Source organism: Balaenoptera physalus (genome assembly GCF_965194825.1).
Source record: "Balaenoptera physalus genome assembly, chromosome: 7".
Classification (NCBI taxonomy): Eukaryota; Metazoa; Chordata; class Mammalia; order Artiodactyla; family Balaenopteridae; genus Balaenoptera; species Balaenoptera physalus.
In genome coordinates this window covers 97,080,143-97,098,468 of record NC_138886.1, presented here as the reverse complement: position 1 = coordinate 97,098,468, position 18,326 = coordinate 97,080,143, and the positions used below count along the sequence as shown (strand labels likewise).

The following is an 18,326-nucleotide window of genomic DNA, read 5'->3' as shown; positions in this document are numbered from 1 at the left end:
GCACACACACACACGTGTCTGTCCAGGGACCTCTGGGCACACCTCCTCAGCCCCATGGCCCCACATCCCCCACATCCCAGCCTCCATGGCTGTGAACACCTGCAGGACGGACTGCGCCCACTTCAGCTCCACCCACTCAGGACCCAGCACAAACGCAGTGAGAGCACACCATGACAGCATCAGATCCAAGTGGCCCTCCGGGACAAACCCCACAAGGGTCATGGGTAGCATCTGGGAGGCTGCCACCCAGATGTCTCAAGTGGGCCACGTCTCATCTGCACAAAACCTCTCTGACGGCTGCACCCAGAATGGGTCCACAGCATCAACCGCCCCGCAGGTACCCTGGACACAGCATGGAGGGGAAAGCGTCATCCTGGCGGATCCCCCACCTTACCACAGACACCCCCAACTCAGCTGAGGCCCCTTGCTGAGGCCAGGGCCTATTTAGATGCATTAATCAGCCCCCATTGACAATGAGTGTGGAGCCTCGTGGGCTCCAGCTGAGCAAAAGGTGGGGTGACTGGGGAGCCCCATGAAATCAGGCACCCTTTGTGCGGCTCACTGTGCCTCCTGGAAACACCCAGGCTTCATCGCACCCCAACAACTGGAAAGTCCATTTCCAAGAGGGAAAAGAGGCACCAAGGAAACCCCCACTGCCAAGGCCAGATCTGCAAAACCTGCCTGGAAACCTCCAGCAGCTCACAGGCTGGGGGTGTGTCCCACAGCTAGACCCTCACCTGCTCCACCTATTTCACAGATAGGGAACTGAGGCCTGGGTCAACCCTTGCCCTACCACTCAGCTTCCCTGTTCAGCCGGAGGCCCCATGTCCACAGGGCACCCCCAGTAGCCACCCTGCCCCAGATGTCACATTTCAAACCCACTACCCTGCCAGAGAAGTTTCCAAATTCCCACCGGTTTCATTTTCCACAAACAGGTCAAGTTCTGTCTCCAACCATACAGCAAAACCATGAACTCGCAAAGCCCTGAATCACCCTCTCATTCTGCTTATGTGGGAAGAAGCCCTCACATCATGGCACGCAGGACAGCTTCTCCCAATCCCACCTGATCCAAACTTCCAGAGCCACATCCTGGAGCCACCTGACCCTGCAGCACACTGGCACTTTCCAGACATCTTGAACCCCGTAAATGGCTGCCCCACAGTCCCTCCAAGCACTCTCTTTGCAAAGCCTGGAGGGGCTCCCACCGGGCCTGGTGGGACACATACTGCCCACTGTGTATCAGGACCACACCAGGACCTCACACGGGGCTGGCACGAGCTGCAGACCATCTCCTCATGGCAACTACAGCAACAGAGCGGCTTCTCAGAGGAGGACAAGAAATGCAGAGGCAGGAATGGCCAGCAAATTGCCATCCACATGGAATCCCTCAGCCCCCATGCCCCACACGCTCACTCTGTGCCCCAAAGTACCCCAAGGGCTACTTTCTGTGGGCCTCAGGGCCTGGGGCACCCTACCCACCCCCCAGCCCACTGAAGCCAGCTCCAGCCTCACTGACCACAAAGTCCCCACATCCCTCTGTCCTCCGGACCTCCTTCCCACTCCCAAGTACCCACAGCACCAACAGCCCCTTGGTGCCAGTCGGCCTCACCACCCAAGGGACAGAGCCAAGGGACTTACAGGGCATCCAGGGCTGCAGCCTGGCACAGGGGCACAGGAAGGGAGCAGAACTAGTGCACCTCACTCTTGCAGGACGGTGACCCCGAGGGGTGGGGAGGTGCCCTGGAGACGGGCTTACCTATCACACTCTTGGCAAAGGATGCTCTCTTGAGGGTGGCCAGGCCCAAGTCGCCAATCTTCACAGACCCTGTGGGTCCGGTGATAAAGATGTTGTCGCACTTGAGGTCCCGATGGATGATGGGGGGCGTCCTGGTGTGCAGGAACAGCAGGCCCTTCAGGATCTGCCGGCACCAGCTGCGCAGGACCTTGGGCTTCATCACCTTGAACCGCTTCAGGTACCTGCGGGTGGGGGTGTGGCTCACCGACGGCTCGTGTGGGGAAGGGGCTTCCAATTGCTGGGGGCTGTGTATTTATCACCCAAACAGGGGCACTTCTGAGAGAGGGGTGCTGGCCACACCAGCCAGGACCACCCCAAGCAGATAGGAGGCCTGGGGCCTCAGCCATCGCGACTCTTGAGCCCTGGGTCAAGCCCACCCCGAGGCCCCGGCTGGCTGGGCAGGTGGCACGCTCACGTCTTCAGCGTCCCCGAGGTCATCAGTTCAGTCACCAGCACGATGCACCGCTTCCCCCTGGCACTGGACTCCCAGAAGTCATAGAAGCGCACAATGTTGGGGTGCTGCAGGCCCTTCAGCATCTCGGCCTCCTCCTTGAACCGCTGCCTCTCCAGTTTGGTGAGCTTCCGGTCCTAGGGAGAAACACACACAGGCTGAGAGGGACGCCCTGCGCAGCCTCAGGCAGAGGCCTTCCAGGGAGCCAGGGCCAGGAATCTGCCAGGCCACTCGCTCGTCTCCTTACACACAGAGCACAGCAGATGGAAAGGACTAGACATCTAGGGTCGAGGGAAGTCTGACCCAAGTCCTTCCCCTCTTTATTCACAGAGAGCAGAGCAGGCCTCTGAATTAGAAAGCCGGCACAAGTTGCTCCTGGTTCTCCAGCATCTGCAACATCAGACCCTGAAGCCTCACTGATCCTGAATGAGCTCCTCCTTGCTCAAGAAGGGCTGAGGCAAAATGGTCTCCGGGAACCAGAGACACCTCCAAAACCCACACTGCAATACTCATGAGCTTGTCCCCTAAAAACAGCTCTGAAACCTTGCTCCCTCCACACCTACTTACTGAGTATTATTAAAAGAAAGAAGCATCCGTTTACTTCTAATTTACACATAACTTTGAGAATATGTTCACAACCACAGCAGATGACAACCAGAAAATCAGGAGATGCGGACAAGAGACATGAGACAAGAACAGAGAAGAAGAGCAGAGGCCCAGCCATGCCCGCATCAGTGCTAGAGGACATGGCAGACACACTTCCTGGGGCCTGGGAACACCTGCACCCTGAGCACTAAGCTGGACGTTAAGTTTAAGTGGGGAACTATAACACCACCATCAAAGTACTAGGAGCCACCTCTGGGGTGTCGCCCATAAGTGTGCTCCAGCCACATCTCTGGAGGAAGACCACTGACACCCGCAGCACATTCCAACACCGCAAGCACCTTGCTTGTCCCCACCCCATCTTCTCTCCAGCATTTCCCTGACCCCCATCCATCACCAACCCTGCCCCCTGCCTCATCCCGCCCCTGCAGCCTAGATCCTGGCCCTTCCTTTCCCAAAACCTTCCAAAGGATTCCCACCTCAGAGCACTCAGAGCTCTGTTGTTTTCAACTTCAACTCATGGATGAATCTTACCTCTAGGGACCCCAGCACGGCCTTCTCCCCAAGCCTGAGTGTGTACCCCCAATGTCACCTCCATCACGGCCCAATCAGCCCACAAAGCCCACGCCTTCACCCTCCCACTAGGAGGACTCTCAGAAAGAAACAAATACAAATGAACACAAAACGTCAAGTTTTGAGGAGTTCTAGGAAGACAGAAATGGATAAATCTGGACAAATGGAGGGAGAAATCAGAGCTGAAAAAATCACAGGCCAAAACCCCTCGGGTCCTTTGAAAGACCTCAGAGGACATCAAGCCAGACTCCAACCAATCCAAAGAGAAGAGGAGGGCCCTGGAATCATGACGAGATCAGCTGGTTAAGGAATTCTATCCCAAGTGGCACTGTACCCATTAGGCATTCTCCCTCCTGCCAGGCCCACCCCAACAAACCCTCATCAGACACTCCACGCACAAGTGGGACTGGACGGCATAATCACCAACAGAGCAAAGATATACCAAGACTGATCCCAGAAAAACAAATAATTCAGGGACAAAAGCGACTTCAAAAAAAAAAATCTAGTTCATGTCCTCATAAAGATCCAAGAGGCTGACACACATAAATAAGAGCAGCTTCTCCTTAAAAAGAAACAATCAAGGAAGAGCTTTTGCAAATTAAAGCTCCATACTTTAAGAATAAGATATTCTGTAATCTAATGAAACACTAAATACAAAAAAGTAACCATTTAACCAAGACAATAACATGGAAACATGTTCTACTCATCAAAGGTGATGCTTTGTTTTAGAAAGTAAGTCAAGCCACCAACGTATTCTCGATACGTGTATTTGACATGGGAGTTACATCTAGAATACAGATGGAACTCCCATACCTCAACAATAAAGACATGAACAGCAAAGTCACAAAAGAAGATGAAGAAACGGTCAATAAGCACATGAAAACATGCTCAGCATCATGAGTCACCAGGAAAATGCCAATTACAAGCACAAGATACCACTTCACACCCACCAGAAGGGCTAAAATTAAAAGATGGATCATTCCAACCACTGGGCATCTGAGAGCAGCTGGGCTCCCTCTGGGCACACAGCTGTTGGAAGTGCAAGCTGGTACAAGCCTCAGTGAGCCCTTGGCAGGTTCACCCCTGCTCTAGATCCAGCCACTCCCCTCCAAGGTAACCACCTCAAAACAAAGGATTGACAGCAGCTCCATTCATAATATCTCCCAAACTCCATTAAAGGCAGAACTCACACGTGGGGGTGAAACCAGAACAAGGGCTTGCCTCTTTGGTGGGGGAAGATGCAGGAGCTGAGAACCTGGGGAGGTGTGGGGGGACGACGGGAACACTCTACATTATAACAGAGGACAAGGGTTACACCTTCGCATGCATCTGTCAAAGCTCATCAGCTATACACTTAAGATCTGTGTTTCATCATGTGTAAGTTATACCTCCATTTTTCAAATGTAAAAAATAAAGTGAAAGCATCTGAAAACCAAATGAGAGAAATAGAAGAAAAACATCAAGAGACATGAAAGAACCAGCTGGAAGTCCTAACAACAAGGAACAGGAGTTATAAGAGCAGAAAACAGATATCAGGAAGGAGGAAGATAGCAGAATAGCATTTCCCTGAGCTAAAAGAAGAACTATTTAGAATAAAAGCATGTGCCAAGGCGAGGTCAGAGTAAATGAAAAATGACCCACCTCCAGTCTCATTCCAGCAAAAGTGAGATTCCCAAAGACTGAGATCAAGTTCTACCTGCTGAGGAACACCCAGATAGGCACCCAGTCTCACCGGCAACACTGGCAACATCCTCAACGTGCCGGCTCAAAACTGGAATTCTATCACCAGCCAAAGGGACATCAAACCACGAGGCCCAAAGACTTATTCTCAGACACTCGAGAACCCAAAGGTTACTTCCCAGCACCCTAGGTGAAACAGCTACTGGAAGTGTTTCTGCAAAACACAGAACAACACAGAAGGGAACTTGGTGAAGCCAACTCCACTGGCCCACAATGGACGACTGAACTTGGCTGCACCAGGAGAAGGAAACCAGAAAGGACGTGGGGTTGCCCCACTGTGCCACTCCCTGCCCCAACAGACAGCTTTGGACAATGACATTTCAGTTATATTTCAGTTACTAGACCTTCCAATGGTCTGGTCACTGATTCTAAAGGAAACTCACAGGATTATTTATAGTTATAATAAAAATTGTTTCTGCCAATATTTCAGCATCAACCAACAGCAAAGTTAAAGATTTCATTATATTATAGTTCGGAGCAAGAGGTTCATGTTATAAATAACATAACTAACAAAGCTAACATATGTGCCCTGCATATGCTATAGTTTTCGTTTTTAGATGCCAGCTAAACAGGATAAATCCAAGACTTGAGTATAAGACAAAAGTCAGCTCTTTAATGACAGCGCCTCTTGGAGCTGGGCTGGGTGTGGAGGTGGGAGGGAGCAGACCTTATTTTATGTTCTAAGCCACTGCGCTATTTTTAACTAGGTGACACACTGCTTGATAATTTAAAAGGTCAGTTGGCATGTCCTCAGAGAACTGCCCAGAGCCGCCGCAGTGTACTGCCCAGCGTCCCCCTCTCAGAGCTGGCTGGCGTCCTTTCCACTGTTTGTTGATTGCTGGCTGGCCCCATTAGCTCAGTGACTCCATGGAGGCAGGACCACCCCAGTGACTGATGCATCATCACTCTTTATGGGGTGAAGTCAGTAATTGATGTGCTGGGGGCTCAAGTCATGAATCAGGATAGGAAGAGAGCACCTGATCCCTTTGAGAACCCCAAATCCTGCCAGAGTCAGGCTGTTCTTGAGGTCTGGTGTTGAGTGGTGGGCTCTGGCTGCTCACAGAGTATCGCTGTGGGACAGTTCACCCCCACCACACAGGGAGGTGAGCTCTCTTAGACCAGCCTGCCTCCCGCCAGGTCCCTGGTGGTGGATAAATTATTGGTAAATTATTTATTGGGTAAAGATGGCGAGAGTCAATCAGATTATAAAGGATAAAAGCATTCTGGGACAATGCTGGCTCTTGTCTCCTATAGGGAAAAGGTCCAGCCAGTCACGGATGGCACCCTCAGAGTGGGGACAGGGAGGACGGGTGGCCAAGGTGGTTAGACGAAGAAAGCCCTGGGTCCGACAGGCCCTCCCAGGCCACCCAGGGACCAGCTCTGCCCAACACCACCACCAATGAGGGCTGAAGCCATTAGACCCAGATGGCCACACTGTCTGCTCACAGGGGACTCTGCGACCATCTCCTTTCCCCAGGCAAAGCCCAACCAACCCCATGATGAGCAGAGCTGCCCAGCGGCCCTGAGTCCTGCCAGGGAAAGGCAGGATCCACACACACAGTACAGAGGCGGGACATGAGTAGCTGGGAGAGAATGCCCAGAACAGCCAGAGTCCTAGGGGTGGCAACCTGGACCTCTCTCCAACCCCATTTGGTCATAAAACAAAAGAAAGCCTCAAGGGTCTTTGTTGAGAACAGTCCCATGTACAGGGAATCACTCCACGACAGGGGCTCTGGGGACAGAGTGGGCCCAGGGGTGGGGGTCACTGGCCCTGCCTAGTGTCTCTGCACACTCTAGGCCCCGGATTCCATTGGTGGGAAGAGCCTTCCCAAGTCTAGAGGATTTGGCCCAGACTCAACCTGCTGCAGAGCTGGCCCATTCCTCACCACTCTTTCACCATGAAGCAGAGAGAAGGCGCAGAGTCTGGGGTCCAGGTAGGTGCACAGGGAGTGGAGATGTCAGTGGAGAAGAGGATGTTTGGTCCCCCAACTCCTGCTTCTGGCAAGGGTCGTGTACCTCTCTCAGTCACCATATGGTCACTGAGGCTCTGGGCATGCAGGAAAGGGCTGTGGACAATCTCAGGGGGGAAGGGAGTGGCAGGCAACAGATAAATACACAATTACACTGCACCAAAAAACAGAGGAAAGGGATAGGTGGGTGGGCCAGCTAGGGGCACCCCTGAGCCAGAGAACACCCCCATGGCTTGGGGAGAAGGGCAGCCCCCACCTACCCAGGGCACTGTCAGGGTAGGGATCCCAGGAAGAAGCATCCTGTATGAGGGAGTGAGGTCCCAGGAAGAGTGGGCTGATTGTGGTTTATGTCAGCACAGGGGCTGGCGGCTGCAGGGGCAGCAGGCAGGTCGCTCACTGGGGATATCCTGACCTCTCTCAAGAGCTGAGCTCCACACGGTGAGCAAAGGAGAGCTCTGGACAAAGGGTAATATCTCATGCTTTGGGTTGTGACCTGTTCCCTTTAATATTTAGTGTGGTTTTTCTGGAAGATAAAGGTTATTTTATTTTCTTTTTTTTATTTAACATCTTTATTGGAGTATAATTGCTTGACAAGGTTGTGTTAATTTCTGCTGTACAATAAAGTGAATCAGCTGTATGTATACATATACCCCCATATCCCCACCCTCTTGCATCTCCCTCCCACCCTCCCTATCCCACTCCTCTAGGTGGTCACAAAGCACCAGGCTGATCTCCCTGTGCTATGCGGATGCTTTCCACTAGCTACTTATTTTACATTTGGTAGTGCATATAGGTCAATGGTCCTCTCTCACTTCGTCCCAGCTTACCCTTCCCCCTCCCCGTGTCCTCAAGTCCATTTTTTACGTCTACGTCTTTATTCCTGTCCTGCCCCTAGGTTCATCAGAACAATTTTTTTAAATAATTTCATATATATGTGTTAGCATATGGTATTCGTTTTTCTCTTGCTGACTTACTTCACTCTGTATGACAGACTCTAGGTCCAGCCACCTCACTACAAATAACTCAATTTTGTTTCTTTTTATGGCTGAGTAATATTCCATTGTATGTATGTGCCACATCTTCTTTATCCATTCATCTGTCGATGGACATTTAGGTTGCTTCCATGTCCTGGCTATTGTAAATAGTGCTGCAATGAACATTGTGGTTCATGACTCTTTTTGAATTATGGTTTTCTCAGGGTATATGCCCAGTAGTGGGATTGCTAGGTCATATGGTAGTTCTATTTTTAGTTTTTTAAGGAACCTCCATACTGTTCTCCATAGTGGCCGTATCAATTTACATTCCCACGAACATGCAAGAGGGTTTCCTTTTCTCCACACCCTCTCAAGCATTTATTGTTTGTACTTTTTTTTTTTTGTAGATTTTTTTGATGATGCCCATTCTGACCGGTGTGAGGTGATACCTCATTGTGGTTTTGACTTGCATTTCTCTAATGATTAGTGATGTTGAGCATCCTTTCATGTGTTTGTTGGCAATCTGTATATCTTCTTTGGAGAAATGTCTATGTAGGTCTTCTGCCTATTTTTGCGTTGGGTTGTTTGTTTTTTTGATATTGAGCTGCATGAGCTGTTTGTATATGTTGGAGATTAATCCTTTGTCAGTTGCTTCATTTGCAAATATTTTCTCCCATTCTGAGGGTTGTCTTTTCGTCTTTTTTATGGTTTTCTTTGTTGTGCAAAAGCGTTTAAGTTTTATTCGGTCCAATTTGTTTATTTTTGTTTTTATTTCCATTTCTCTAGGAGGTAGGTCAAAAAGGATCTTGCTGTGATTTATGTCAAAGAGGGTTCTTCCTATGATTTCCTCTAGGAGTTTTATACTGTCTGACCTAACATTTAGGTCTTTAATCCATTTTGAGTTTATTTTTGTGTACGGTGTTAGGGAGTGTTCTAATTTCATTCTTTTACATGTAGCTGTCCAGTTTTCCCAGCACCACTTATTGAAGAGGCTGCCTTTTCTCCATTGTATATTCTTGCCTCCTTTATCAAAAATAAGGTGACCATATGTGTGTGCGTTTATCTCTGGGCTTTCTATCCTGTTTCACTGATATATATTCCTGTTTTTGTGCCAGTACCATACTGTCTTGATTACCGGAGCTTTGTATGTAGTCTGAAGTCAGGGAGCCTGATTCCTCCAGCTCCGTTTTTCTTTCTCAAGACTGCTTTGGCTATTCGGGGTCTTTTGTGTTTCCATACAAATAGTGAAATTTTTTGTTCTAGTTCTGTGAAAAATGCCAGTGGTAGTTTGATAGGGATTGCATTGAATCTGTAGATTGCTTTGGGTAGTATAGTCATTTTCACAATGTTGATTCTTCCAATCCAAGAACATGGTATATCTCTCCATCTGTTTGTATCATTTTTAATTTCTTTCATCCGTGTCTTATAGTTTTCTGCATACAGGTCTTTTGTCTCCTTAGGCAGGTTTATTCCTAGGTATTTTACTCTTTTTGTTGCAATGGTAAATGGGAGTGTTCCCTGAATTTCTCTTTCACATTTTTCATCACTAGTGTATAGGAATGCAAGAGATTTCTGTGCATTCATTTTGTATCCTGCTACTTTACCAAATTCACTGATTAGTTCTAGTAGTTTTCTGGAAGCACCTTTAGGGTTCTCTATGTATAGTATCATGTCATCTGCAAACAGTGACAGCTTTACTTCTTCTTTTCAAATTTGGATTCTTTTTATTTCTTTTTCTTCTCTGATTGCTGTGGCTAAAACTTCCAAAATTATGTTGAATAACAGTGGTGAGAATGGACAACCTTGTCTTTCTACTGGTCTTAAGAGGAAATGGTTTCAGTTTTTCACCACTGAGAAAGATGTTGGCTATGGGTTTGTCATATATGGCCTTTATTATGTTGAGGTAAATTCCCTCTATGCCTACTTTCTGGAGAGTTTTTAACATAAATGGGTGTTGAATTTTGTCAAAAGCTTTTTCTGCATCTATTGAGATTATCATATGGTTTTTATCCTTCAATTTGTTAATATGGTGTATCACACTGACAGATTTGCATATATTGAAGAATCCTTGCATTCCTGGGATAAAACCCACTTGATCATGGTGTATGATCCTTTTTCTTTTTTTAATTAATTAATTTATTTATTTTTGGCTGTGTTGGGTCTTCATTGCTGTGCGTGGGCTTTCTCTAGTTGCGGTGAGCAGGGGCTACTCTTCATTGCAGTGTGAGGGCCTCTCATTGTCGTGGCTTCTCTTGTTGCAGAGCACGGGCTCTACGCGCGCAGACTTCAGTTGTTGTGGCACATGGGCTTAGTTGCTCTGTGTCTTGGGGGATCTTCCAGGGTCAGGGCTTGAACCTGTGTCCCTTGCAAAGGCAGGCAGATTCTTAACCACTGCGCCACCAGGGAAGCCAGGTGTATGATCCTTTTGATGTGCTGTTGGATTCTGTTTGCTAGTATTTTGTTGACGATTTTTGTACCTATGTTCATCAATGATATTGGCCTGTAGTTTTCTTTTTTTGTGACATCTTTGTCTGGTTTTGGTATCAGGGTGATGGTGGCCTCGTAGAATGAGTTTGGGAGTGTTCCTCCCTCTGCTATATTTTGGAAGAGTTTGAGAAGGATAGGTGTTAGCTCTTCTCTAAATGTTTGATAGAATTCACCTGTGAAGCCATCTGGTCCTGGGCTTTTGTTTGTTGGAAGATTTTTAATTACAGTTTCAATTTCAGTGCTTGTGATTCATCTGTTTATGTTTTCTATTTCTTCCTGGTTCAGTCTCGGAAGGTTGTGCTTTTCTAAGAATTTGCCCATTTCTTCCAGGTTATCCATTTTATTGGCATATGGTTGCTTGCAGTAATCTCTCATGACTCTTTGTATTTCTGCAGTGTCAGTTGTTACTTCTTTTTCATTTCTACTTCTGTTGATTTGAGTCTTCTCCCTTTTTTTCCTGATGAGTCTGGCTAAAGGTTTACAAGTTTTGTTTATCTTCTCAAAGAACCAGCTTTTAATTTTACTGATCTTTGCTATTGTTTCCTTCATTTCTTTTTCATTTATTCCTGTTCTGATCTTTATGATTTCTTTCCTTCTGCTAACTTTGGGGGTTTTTTTGTTCTTCTTTCTCTAATTGCTTTAGATGTAAGGTTAGTTTATTTATTTGAGATGTTTCTTGTTTCTTGAAGTAGGATTCTAAACTTCCCCTTAGAACTGCTTTTGCTGCATCCCACAGGTTTTGGGTCGTAGTGTTTTCATTGTCATTTGTTTCTAGGTATTTTTTTATTTCCTCTTTGATTTCTTCAGTGATCGCTTGGTTATTTAGTAGCATACTGTTTAGCCTCCATGTGTTTGTTTTTACAGTTTTTTTTCCTGTAATTGATATCTAGTCTCACAGCGTTGTGGTCGGAAAAGATACTTCATATGATTTCAATTTTCTTAAATTTACCACGGCTTGATTTGTGACCCAAGATATGATCTATCCTGGAGAATGTCCCATGAGCACTTGAGAAGAAAGTGTATTCTGTTGTTTTTGGATGGAAAGTCCTATAAATATCAATTAAGTCCATCTTGTTTAATGTGTCATTTAAAGCTTGTGTTTCCTTATTTATTTTCATTTTGGATGCTCTGTCCATTGGTGAATGTGGGGTGTTAAAGTCCCCTACTATGATTGTGTTACTGTCGACTTGCCCTTTTATGGCTATTAGCATTTCCCTTATGTATTGAGGTGCTCCTATGTTGGGTGCATAAATATTTACAATTGTTATATATTCTTCTTGGATTGATCCCTTGATCATTATGTAGTGTCCTTCTTTGTCTCTTGTAATAGTCTTTATTTTAAAGTCTATTTTGTCTGATATGAGAATTGCTACTCCAGCTTTTGTTTGATTTCTATTTGCAAGGAATATCTTTTTCCATCCCCTCACTTTCAGTCTGTATGTGTCCCTAGGTCCGAAGTGGGTCTCCTGTAGACAGCCTATATACGGGTCTTGTTTTTGTATCCATTCAGCCAGTCTATGTCTTTTGGTTGGAGCATTTAATCCATTTACATTTAAGGTAATTATCGACATGCATGCTCCTATTATCACTTTCTTAATTGTTTTGGGTTTGTTTTTGTAGGTCTTTTCCTTCTCTTGTATTTCCTGCCTAGAGAAGTTCCTTTAGCATTTGTTGTAAAGCTGATTTGGTGGTGCTGAATTCTCTTAGCTTTTGCTTGTCTCTAAAGGTTTTAATTTCTCCGACAAATTGGAATGATATCCTTGCTGGGTAGAGTAATCTTGGTTGTAGGTTTTTCCTTTTCATCACTTTAAATATGTCCTGCCACTCCCTTCTGGCTTGCAAAGTTTCTGCTGAAAGATCGGCTGTTAACCTTATGGAGATTCCCTTGTATGTTATTTGTTGCTTTTCCCTTGCTGCTTTTAATATCTTTCCTTTGTATTTAATTTTTGATAGTTCGATTAATATGTGTCTTGGCATGTTTCTCCTTGGATTTATCCTGTATGGGACTCTCTGCGCTTCCTGGACTTGACTATTTCCTTTCCCATGTTTGGGAAGTTTTTGACTATAATCTCTTCAAATATTTTCTCAGACCCTTTCTTTTTCTCTTTGTCTTCTGGGACCCCTATAATTTGAATGTTGGTGTGTTTAATGTTGTCCTAGAGGTCTCGGAGACTGTCCTCAATTCTTTTCATTCTTTTTTCTTTATTCTGCTCTGCAGTAGTTATTTCCACTATTTTATCTTCCAGGTCACTTATCCGTTCTTCTGCCTCAGTTATTCTGCTATTGATTCCTTCTAGAGAATTTTTAATTTCATTTATTGTGTTGTTCATCATTGCTCTTTAGTTCTTCTAGGTCCTTGTTAAACGTTTCTTGTATTTTCTGCATTCTACATCCAAGATTTTGGATCATCTTTACTATCATTACTCTGGATTCTTTTTCAGGTAGACTGCCTATTTCCTCTTCATTTGTTTGGTCTGGTGGGTTTTTACCTTGCTCCTTCATATGCTGCGTATTTCTCTGCCGTCTCATTTTGCTTAACATACAGTGTTTGGGGGGTCTCCTTTTCGCAGGCTGCAGATTCATAGTTTCCTTTGTTTTTGGTGTCTGCCCCCAGTGGGTAAGGTTGGTTCAGTGGCTTGTGTAGGCTTTCCAGTGGAGGGGACTGGTGCCTGTGTTCTGGTGGGTGGTGCTGGATCTTGTCTTTCTGGTGGGCAGGGCCACGCCCAGTGGTGTGTTTTGGGATATCTGTGAACTTAGTATGATTTTAGGCAGCCTCTCTGCTAATGGGTGGGGCTGTGTTCCTGTCTTGCTAGTTGTTTGGCATGGGGCGTCCAGCACTGGAGCTTGCTGGCTGTTAGGTAGAGCTGGGTCTTAGCGTTGAGACGGAGGTCTCTGAGAGAGCTCTCGCCAATTAATATTATGTGGGGCCGGGAGGTCTCTGGTGGTCCAATATCCCGAACTCGGCTCTCCCACCTCAGAGGCTCAGGCCTGACACCAGGCCAGAGCACCAAGACCCTGTCAGCCACACGGCTCAGAAGCAAAAGGAGAAAAAAGGAAAGAAAAAGAAATAATAAATTAAAAAAATAAAAATAAGATTATAAAAATTTTAAAAATTATTAAAATAAAAAAAAATTCAGATATTCCACAGATGCAGGACACAAGTTGACTGTGGGGATTTAATCCACTGCTCCTGAGGCTGCGCGGAGAAATTTCCATTTCTCTTCTTTGTTCGCACAGCTCCTGGGGTTCAGCTTTGGTTTCGGCCCCACCTCTGCATGTAGGTTGCCCTCAGGCATCTGTTCCCCACCCAGACAGGAAGGGGTTAAAGCAGCGGCTGATTACGGGGCTCTTGCTCACTCATGCCGGTGAGAGGGAGGGGTACAGTAGTTATAATCGGAACGTGGGCAACCCTGCGGCAGCAGAGGCCAGCATGACGTTGCAACAGCCTGAGGCGTGCCATGAGTTCTCCCAGGGAAGTTGTCTCTGGATCACGGGAGCCTGGCAGTGGCATGCTGCACAGGCTCCCAGGGGGGTGTGGATAGTGACCTGTACTTGCACACAGGATTCTTAGTGGCTGCAGCAGCAGCGTTAGCGTTTTGTGCCCATCTCTGGGGTCCGAGCTGATAGCCACAGCTCGCGCCCATCTCTGGAGCTTGTTTAGGCGGTGCTCTGAATCCCCTCTCCTGGCGCACCCTGAAACAGTGGTGTCTTGCCTCTTAGGCAGGTCCAGACTTTTTCCCGGACTCCCTCCCGGCTAGCTGTTGTGCACTAGCCCCCTTCAGGCTGTGTTCACTCAGCCAACCCCAGTCTTCTCCCTGGGATCTGACCTCCGAAGCCTGAGCCTCAGCTCCCAGCCCCCTCCCACCATGGCAGGTGAGCAGACAAGCCTCTCAGGCTGGTGAGTGCTAGTCAGCACTGATCCTCTGTGTGGGAATCTCTCCGCTTTGCCCTCTGCGCCCCTACTGCTGTGCTCTCCTCCCTGGCTCCAAAGCTTCCCCACCCACCCACCCCACCCACCCCCGCCCCCACCAGTGAAGGGGCTTCCTAGTGTGTGGAAACTTTTCCTCCTTCACAGCTCCCTCCCAGAGGTGCAGATCCCGTCCCTGTTCTTTTGTCTCTGTTTTTTCTTTTTTCTTTTGCCCTGCCCAGGTATGTGGGGAGTTTCTTGCCTTTCGGGAAGTCTCAGGTCTTGTGTCAGCATTCAGTAGGTGTTCTGTAGGAGTTGTTCCACATGTATACGTATTTTTGATGTATTTGTTGGGAGGAAGGTGATCTCCCCATCTTACTCCTCTGTCATCTTGAAGGCCCCCCCCTTACTGTAGTTTTACAAATACATTCACTTCTTTTAAACTCAAGTGCTCTCCTTAGCCACATCTAAGCAATGAAATATGTGAACTCACAGAAGAGGGAAGTATGCTTTTTCTAATTCATTTTAAAACAAAGGCATCAGAGAGCATGTACTCTAGAGCAAGAGCTCACACCTCTCCATTCTTTGATCAAAGAATACAGCTTTCCTTTGCTTCTGAAAAAATAAAAAATAAAAAAATAAAAGATAAACTAAACTAAAATAAAATAAAGGCATCATTATTAAAGTGTAAAGTCCTCCTACCACTGCCTTAAGATGGTATCCCACTTCTGAGGAAGCGTAGACGCAACATGAAGGGTCTATGGAGTCACAGAAAAAGGAAGATCCCACTGGGCACGGGCTGAGAGTAAAATCTCAGGGGACACACAGGTCAGGGAGGGTCGGGCACTCCAACACTTACACATTCTTTCTCATGGGTGCCAACAAGCTTGTAATTCCCTGAGGAGGAAACATGATCATCACTATCCAGCCCCTCACTGCTTTCATAAATAATACTATCTTCTTTGGTGGGGGGTGGTAGATTTAGGTGCACAAATGACTCAAAATTAGTGTCCTTAAGGGCCTTTGTTCTTCTAAGGCCACCCGGGCCACTGCCCTTCCCACAAAAGGCAGAGCCACCAGCAGCAGCAAGGGTCCCACTGGGCCCCGCCCCTTCTGCCGCCTACAGAAGCATTACGTAAAACTAGGTGCCTTCACCACGTGTGAGCTGGGATCCAACTATGTCATAAGTTTAAGTAGCTGTAAAAGACGTCAACTCCAGCATCTCCATGAGGGCTGCTCTGTTCCATTTTATCCATTTTCCTAGCTCTTTGTCCTCCTGGGGGGACTAGACTAAAGCCTGGGTGTTTGCTGAGGCCTCTCTTCCTCAGCAGTCCCTGTCAGACTGCTGAAGCTCTGCCCAGCCTTTCAGCGTCTAGTCTACTGCATAGTGCCGGTGCTCTAAGGCAGAGCAGCACTGGTCCTACAGAAATGTATTGTGAGCCATATGTGTAATACATAGTTTAATAGCCACATTAAAAGTGTAAAAATTGGGCTTCCCTGGTGGCGCAGTGGTTAAGAATCCACCTGCCAATGCGGGGGACACGGGTTCGAGCCCTGGGCTGGGAGGATACCACGTGCCATGGAGCGGCTGGGCCCGTGAGCCACAATTGCTGAGCCTGCACGTCTGGAGCCTGTGCTCCGCAACAGGAGAGGCCGCGATAGTGAGAGGCCCGCGCACCGCGATGAAGAGTGGCCCCCGCTTGCCACAACTAGAGAAAGCCCTCGCACAGAAACGAAGACACAACACAGCCATAAATAAATTAATTAATTAATTAAAAAAAAAAAGTGTAAAAAGAGCATGTAGAGTTAATTTTAATAATATATTTTCCTTACCTCAATATACCAAAAATATCTTTTTAACATGTACAGTTGACCTTTGAACAACACGGGTTTGAACTGCGTGGGTCCACTTAATACATGGATTTTCCCCCCAGTAAATACATGCCACAGTATTACACGATCCGTGGTTGGTTGAATCCATGGATGTGGAACCATGAATATGGAGGGCCAACTGTAAATTTGTATGTAGATTTTCAACTGTGTGGAGGAGGGTCAGTGCCCGTAGCCCCCGTATTGTTCAAGGGGCGGCCCTAATTAATGTAAGATTATTAACGAGACTCAAAAAAAATTCCTTTTAAAAATGCTATGTCTTAGAAATCTAGTGTATATCTTACACTTAGATTACATCTCAGTTTGGACCAGCCGCATAAATACCGTCATCTCCAGCATAAATACCGTTATTATTTTAATGCTCTATGAAATGGTTCCATGGAACTTCATGGTCTTCCAGCTATATTATAAAAATACACAAGTGCAGATTCTTATTTCCACTCCAAAAACCTAATATAATACAGTGTTTCCTGAAAGTCTTTATTGATCACCTGGCCACATTTGTCTGTCATAAAATGATGCATGTTGGAATTTAGGGTTTTTATTTCCTATGGTCATACAGCTTTGAGGGCCAAACGTTTTTCTTCTGCACTGAGTTATTATTACAAAAGAGTAGTGCATAGTTGATCAAACAGTTAACAAACGTGACTGAACACGCAGATCTTAGTGAGCCAGGTGGAGCCTTTTCCCTATCACTTCACACATTCTCCATTGGTGAACCTTAATTATCACTCGACTGAGGCTGAGCCAGCATCAGTTCTGTTCATCTCTGGTTCACATCAGCCAGCAGATGGGGCGAGGCAGCAGTTATGGTTCCAGCACAGAGCAGTTCTTCAGGACCAGCTGGCAGCCCCATCAGGGCCTCCTCCATTTCTATGGACATAGAGTGTGCCACCCCGTCTGTGGGAGTCCCATCTCCAGACCCTCACTAGGGTCTAGCATTACTTTTTACTCTGGGCAGGGTCAGAGTTGAGGTCCAGGGTGGGTGGGGGGTGACCCCTGCCTACCCTTTAGGAAGCCCCTATCCCTGGCATGAACACAGTGGGTCAGTTTTGGGACAGGCCCTTTGTGCTGGGCACCCCTGGGGTGGAGGCCTCTGCCCCATGCCCCATCCCAGGCTCTGGGTCATGGGCAAGCTACAGGACCCCACCCACCCCAGGCCCGCCCACCCTCCTCATCACAGGACACAGACCAGGCCATGGTGAGAAGCCAGCAGGAGCTGCCACACTTGGTAGGGACAGGTGGAGGAAAGGAGCCGAACAGAGGAAGAGGACCGGATGGGGGATGGGGGATATCTCTGAGAGAGCAGACAGGCTGGGGGGGGCGGGGGTGGGGGGAGGCAGCACCTGATCAGGGACACAGCCACAGCCCACCAGCATCCCCAAGGGCAGGAACTCGCTGGGCAGGCCTGAGCCTTCCTGCAGTACCCACCCCCAAGCCCTCCACCCCACAAAACCTTTTATGGGACCTCAGGCCTCACACGGGCCAGTCAGACCTGAACCAGCCCACAGAGAGTCCCAGGTAATGACAGATGGCCACGGCCGAGACACACTTCCTCCCATCACAGCGGCCTTGAGCAGGCCTCCCTGGCAAGGCCTGGGGAGTCAGCCCTCCACGGTCCATCTATAGTCACTCCTGGCCTGGCCATGGGGTCTTGACTCTACAGCTGTGGTCTCACCGCACTTATTCCCCCTCCATACAATGGGAAAGGATGGAGATCTAATGGGGGTGGTACCAAACTCAGGTCCGTTCTCTCCTAGAAGCAGGCGGACAAGGGAGAACAGGGCAGTGGGGCAAGGGAAACCAGGAGGCCAGGGCAGCAGACCCATGCAGGACGATGGCAGCCAAGGGAGAGGAGGGAAGGCTTTGCTCTTCTCAGGGGAACATCTGCTCTAACCCTGGCACCCTGGGCCAGAGCAGTGGGTCATCATGGTGT

At 47.6% G+C, this 18,326-nt stretch overlaps 1 protein-coding gene across 8 annotated transcripts in view; it reads right to left on the bottom strand.

Annotated features, from left to right (window-relative positions):
• WNK2 (WNK lysine deficient protein kinase 2) overlaps window positions 1-18,326 on the bottom strand; it is a 148,552-nt gene that overhangs the window by 103,623 nt on the left and 26,603 nt on the right. For all 8 annotated transcript variants that reach the window (XM_082469422.1, XM_082469423.1, XM_082469424.1 and 5 more), the window contains exons 3-4: window positions 2,211-2,383; window positions 1,757-1,977 (exon numbers count right to left, since the gene is read on the bottom strand). In XM_082469422.1, coding sequence (XP_082325548.1) covers window positions 1,757-1,977; window positions 2,211-2,383 — 394 coding nt within the window. The remainder of the gene's footprint in view (window positions 1-1,756; window positions 1,978-2,210; window positions 2,384-18,326) is intronic.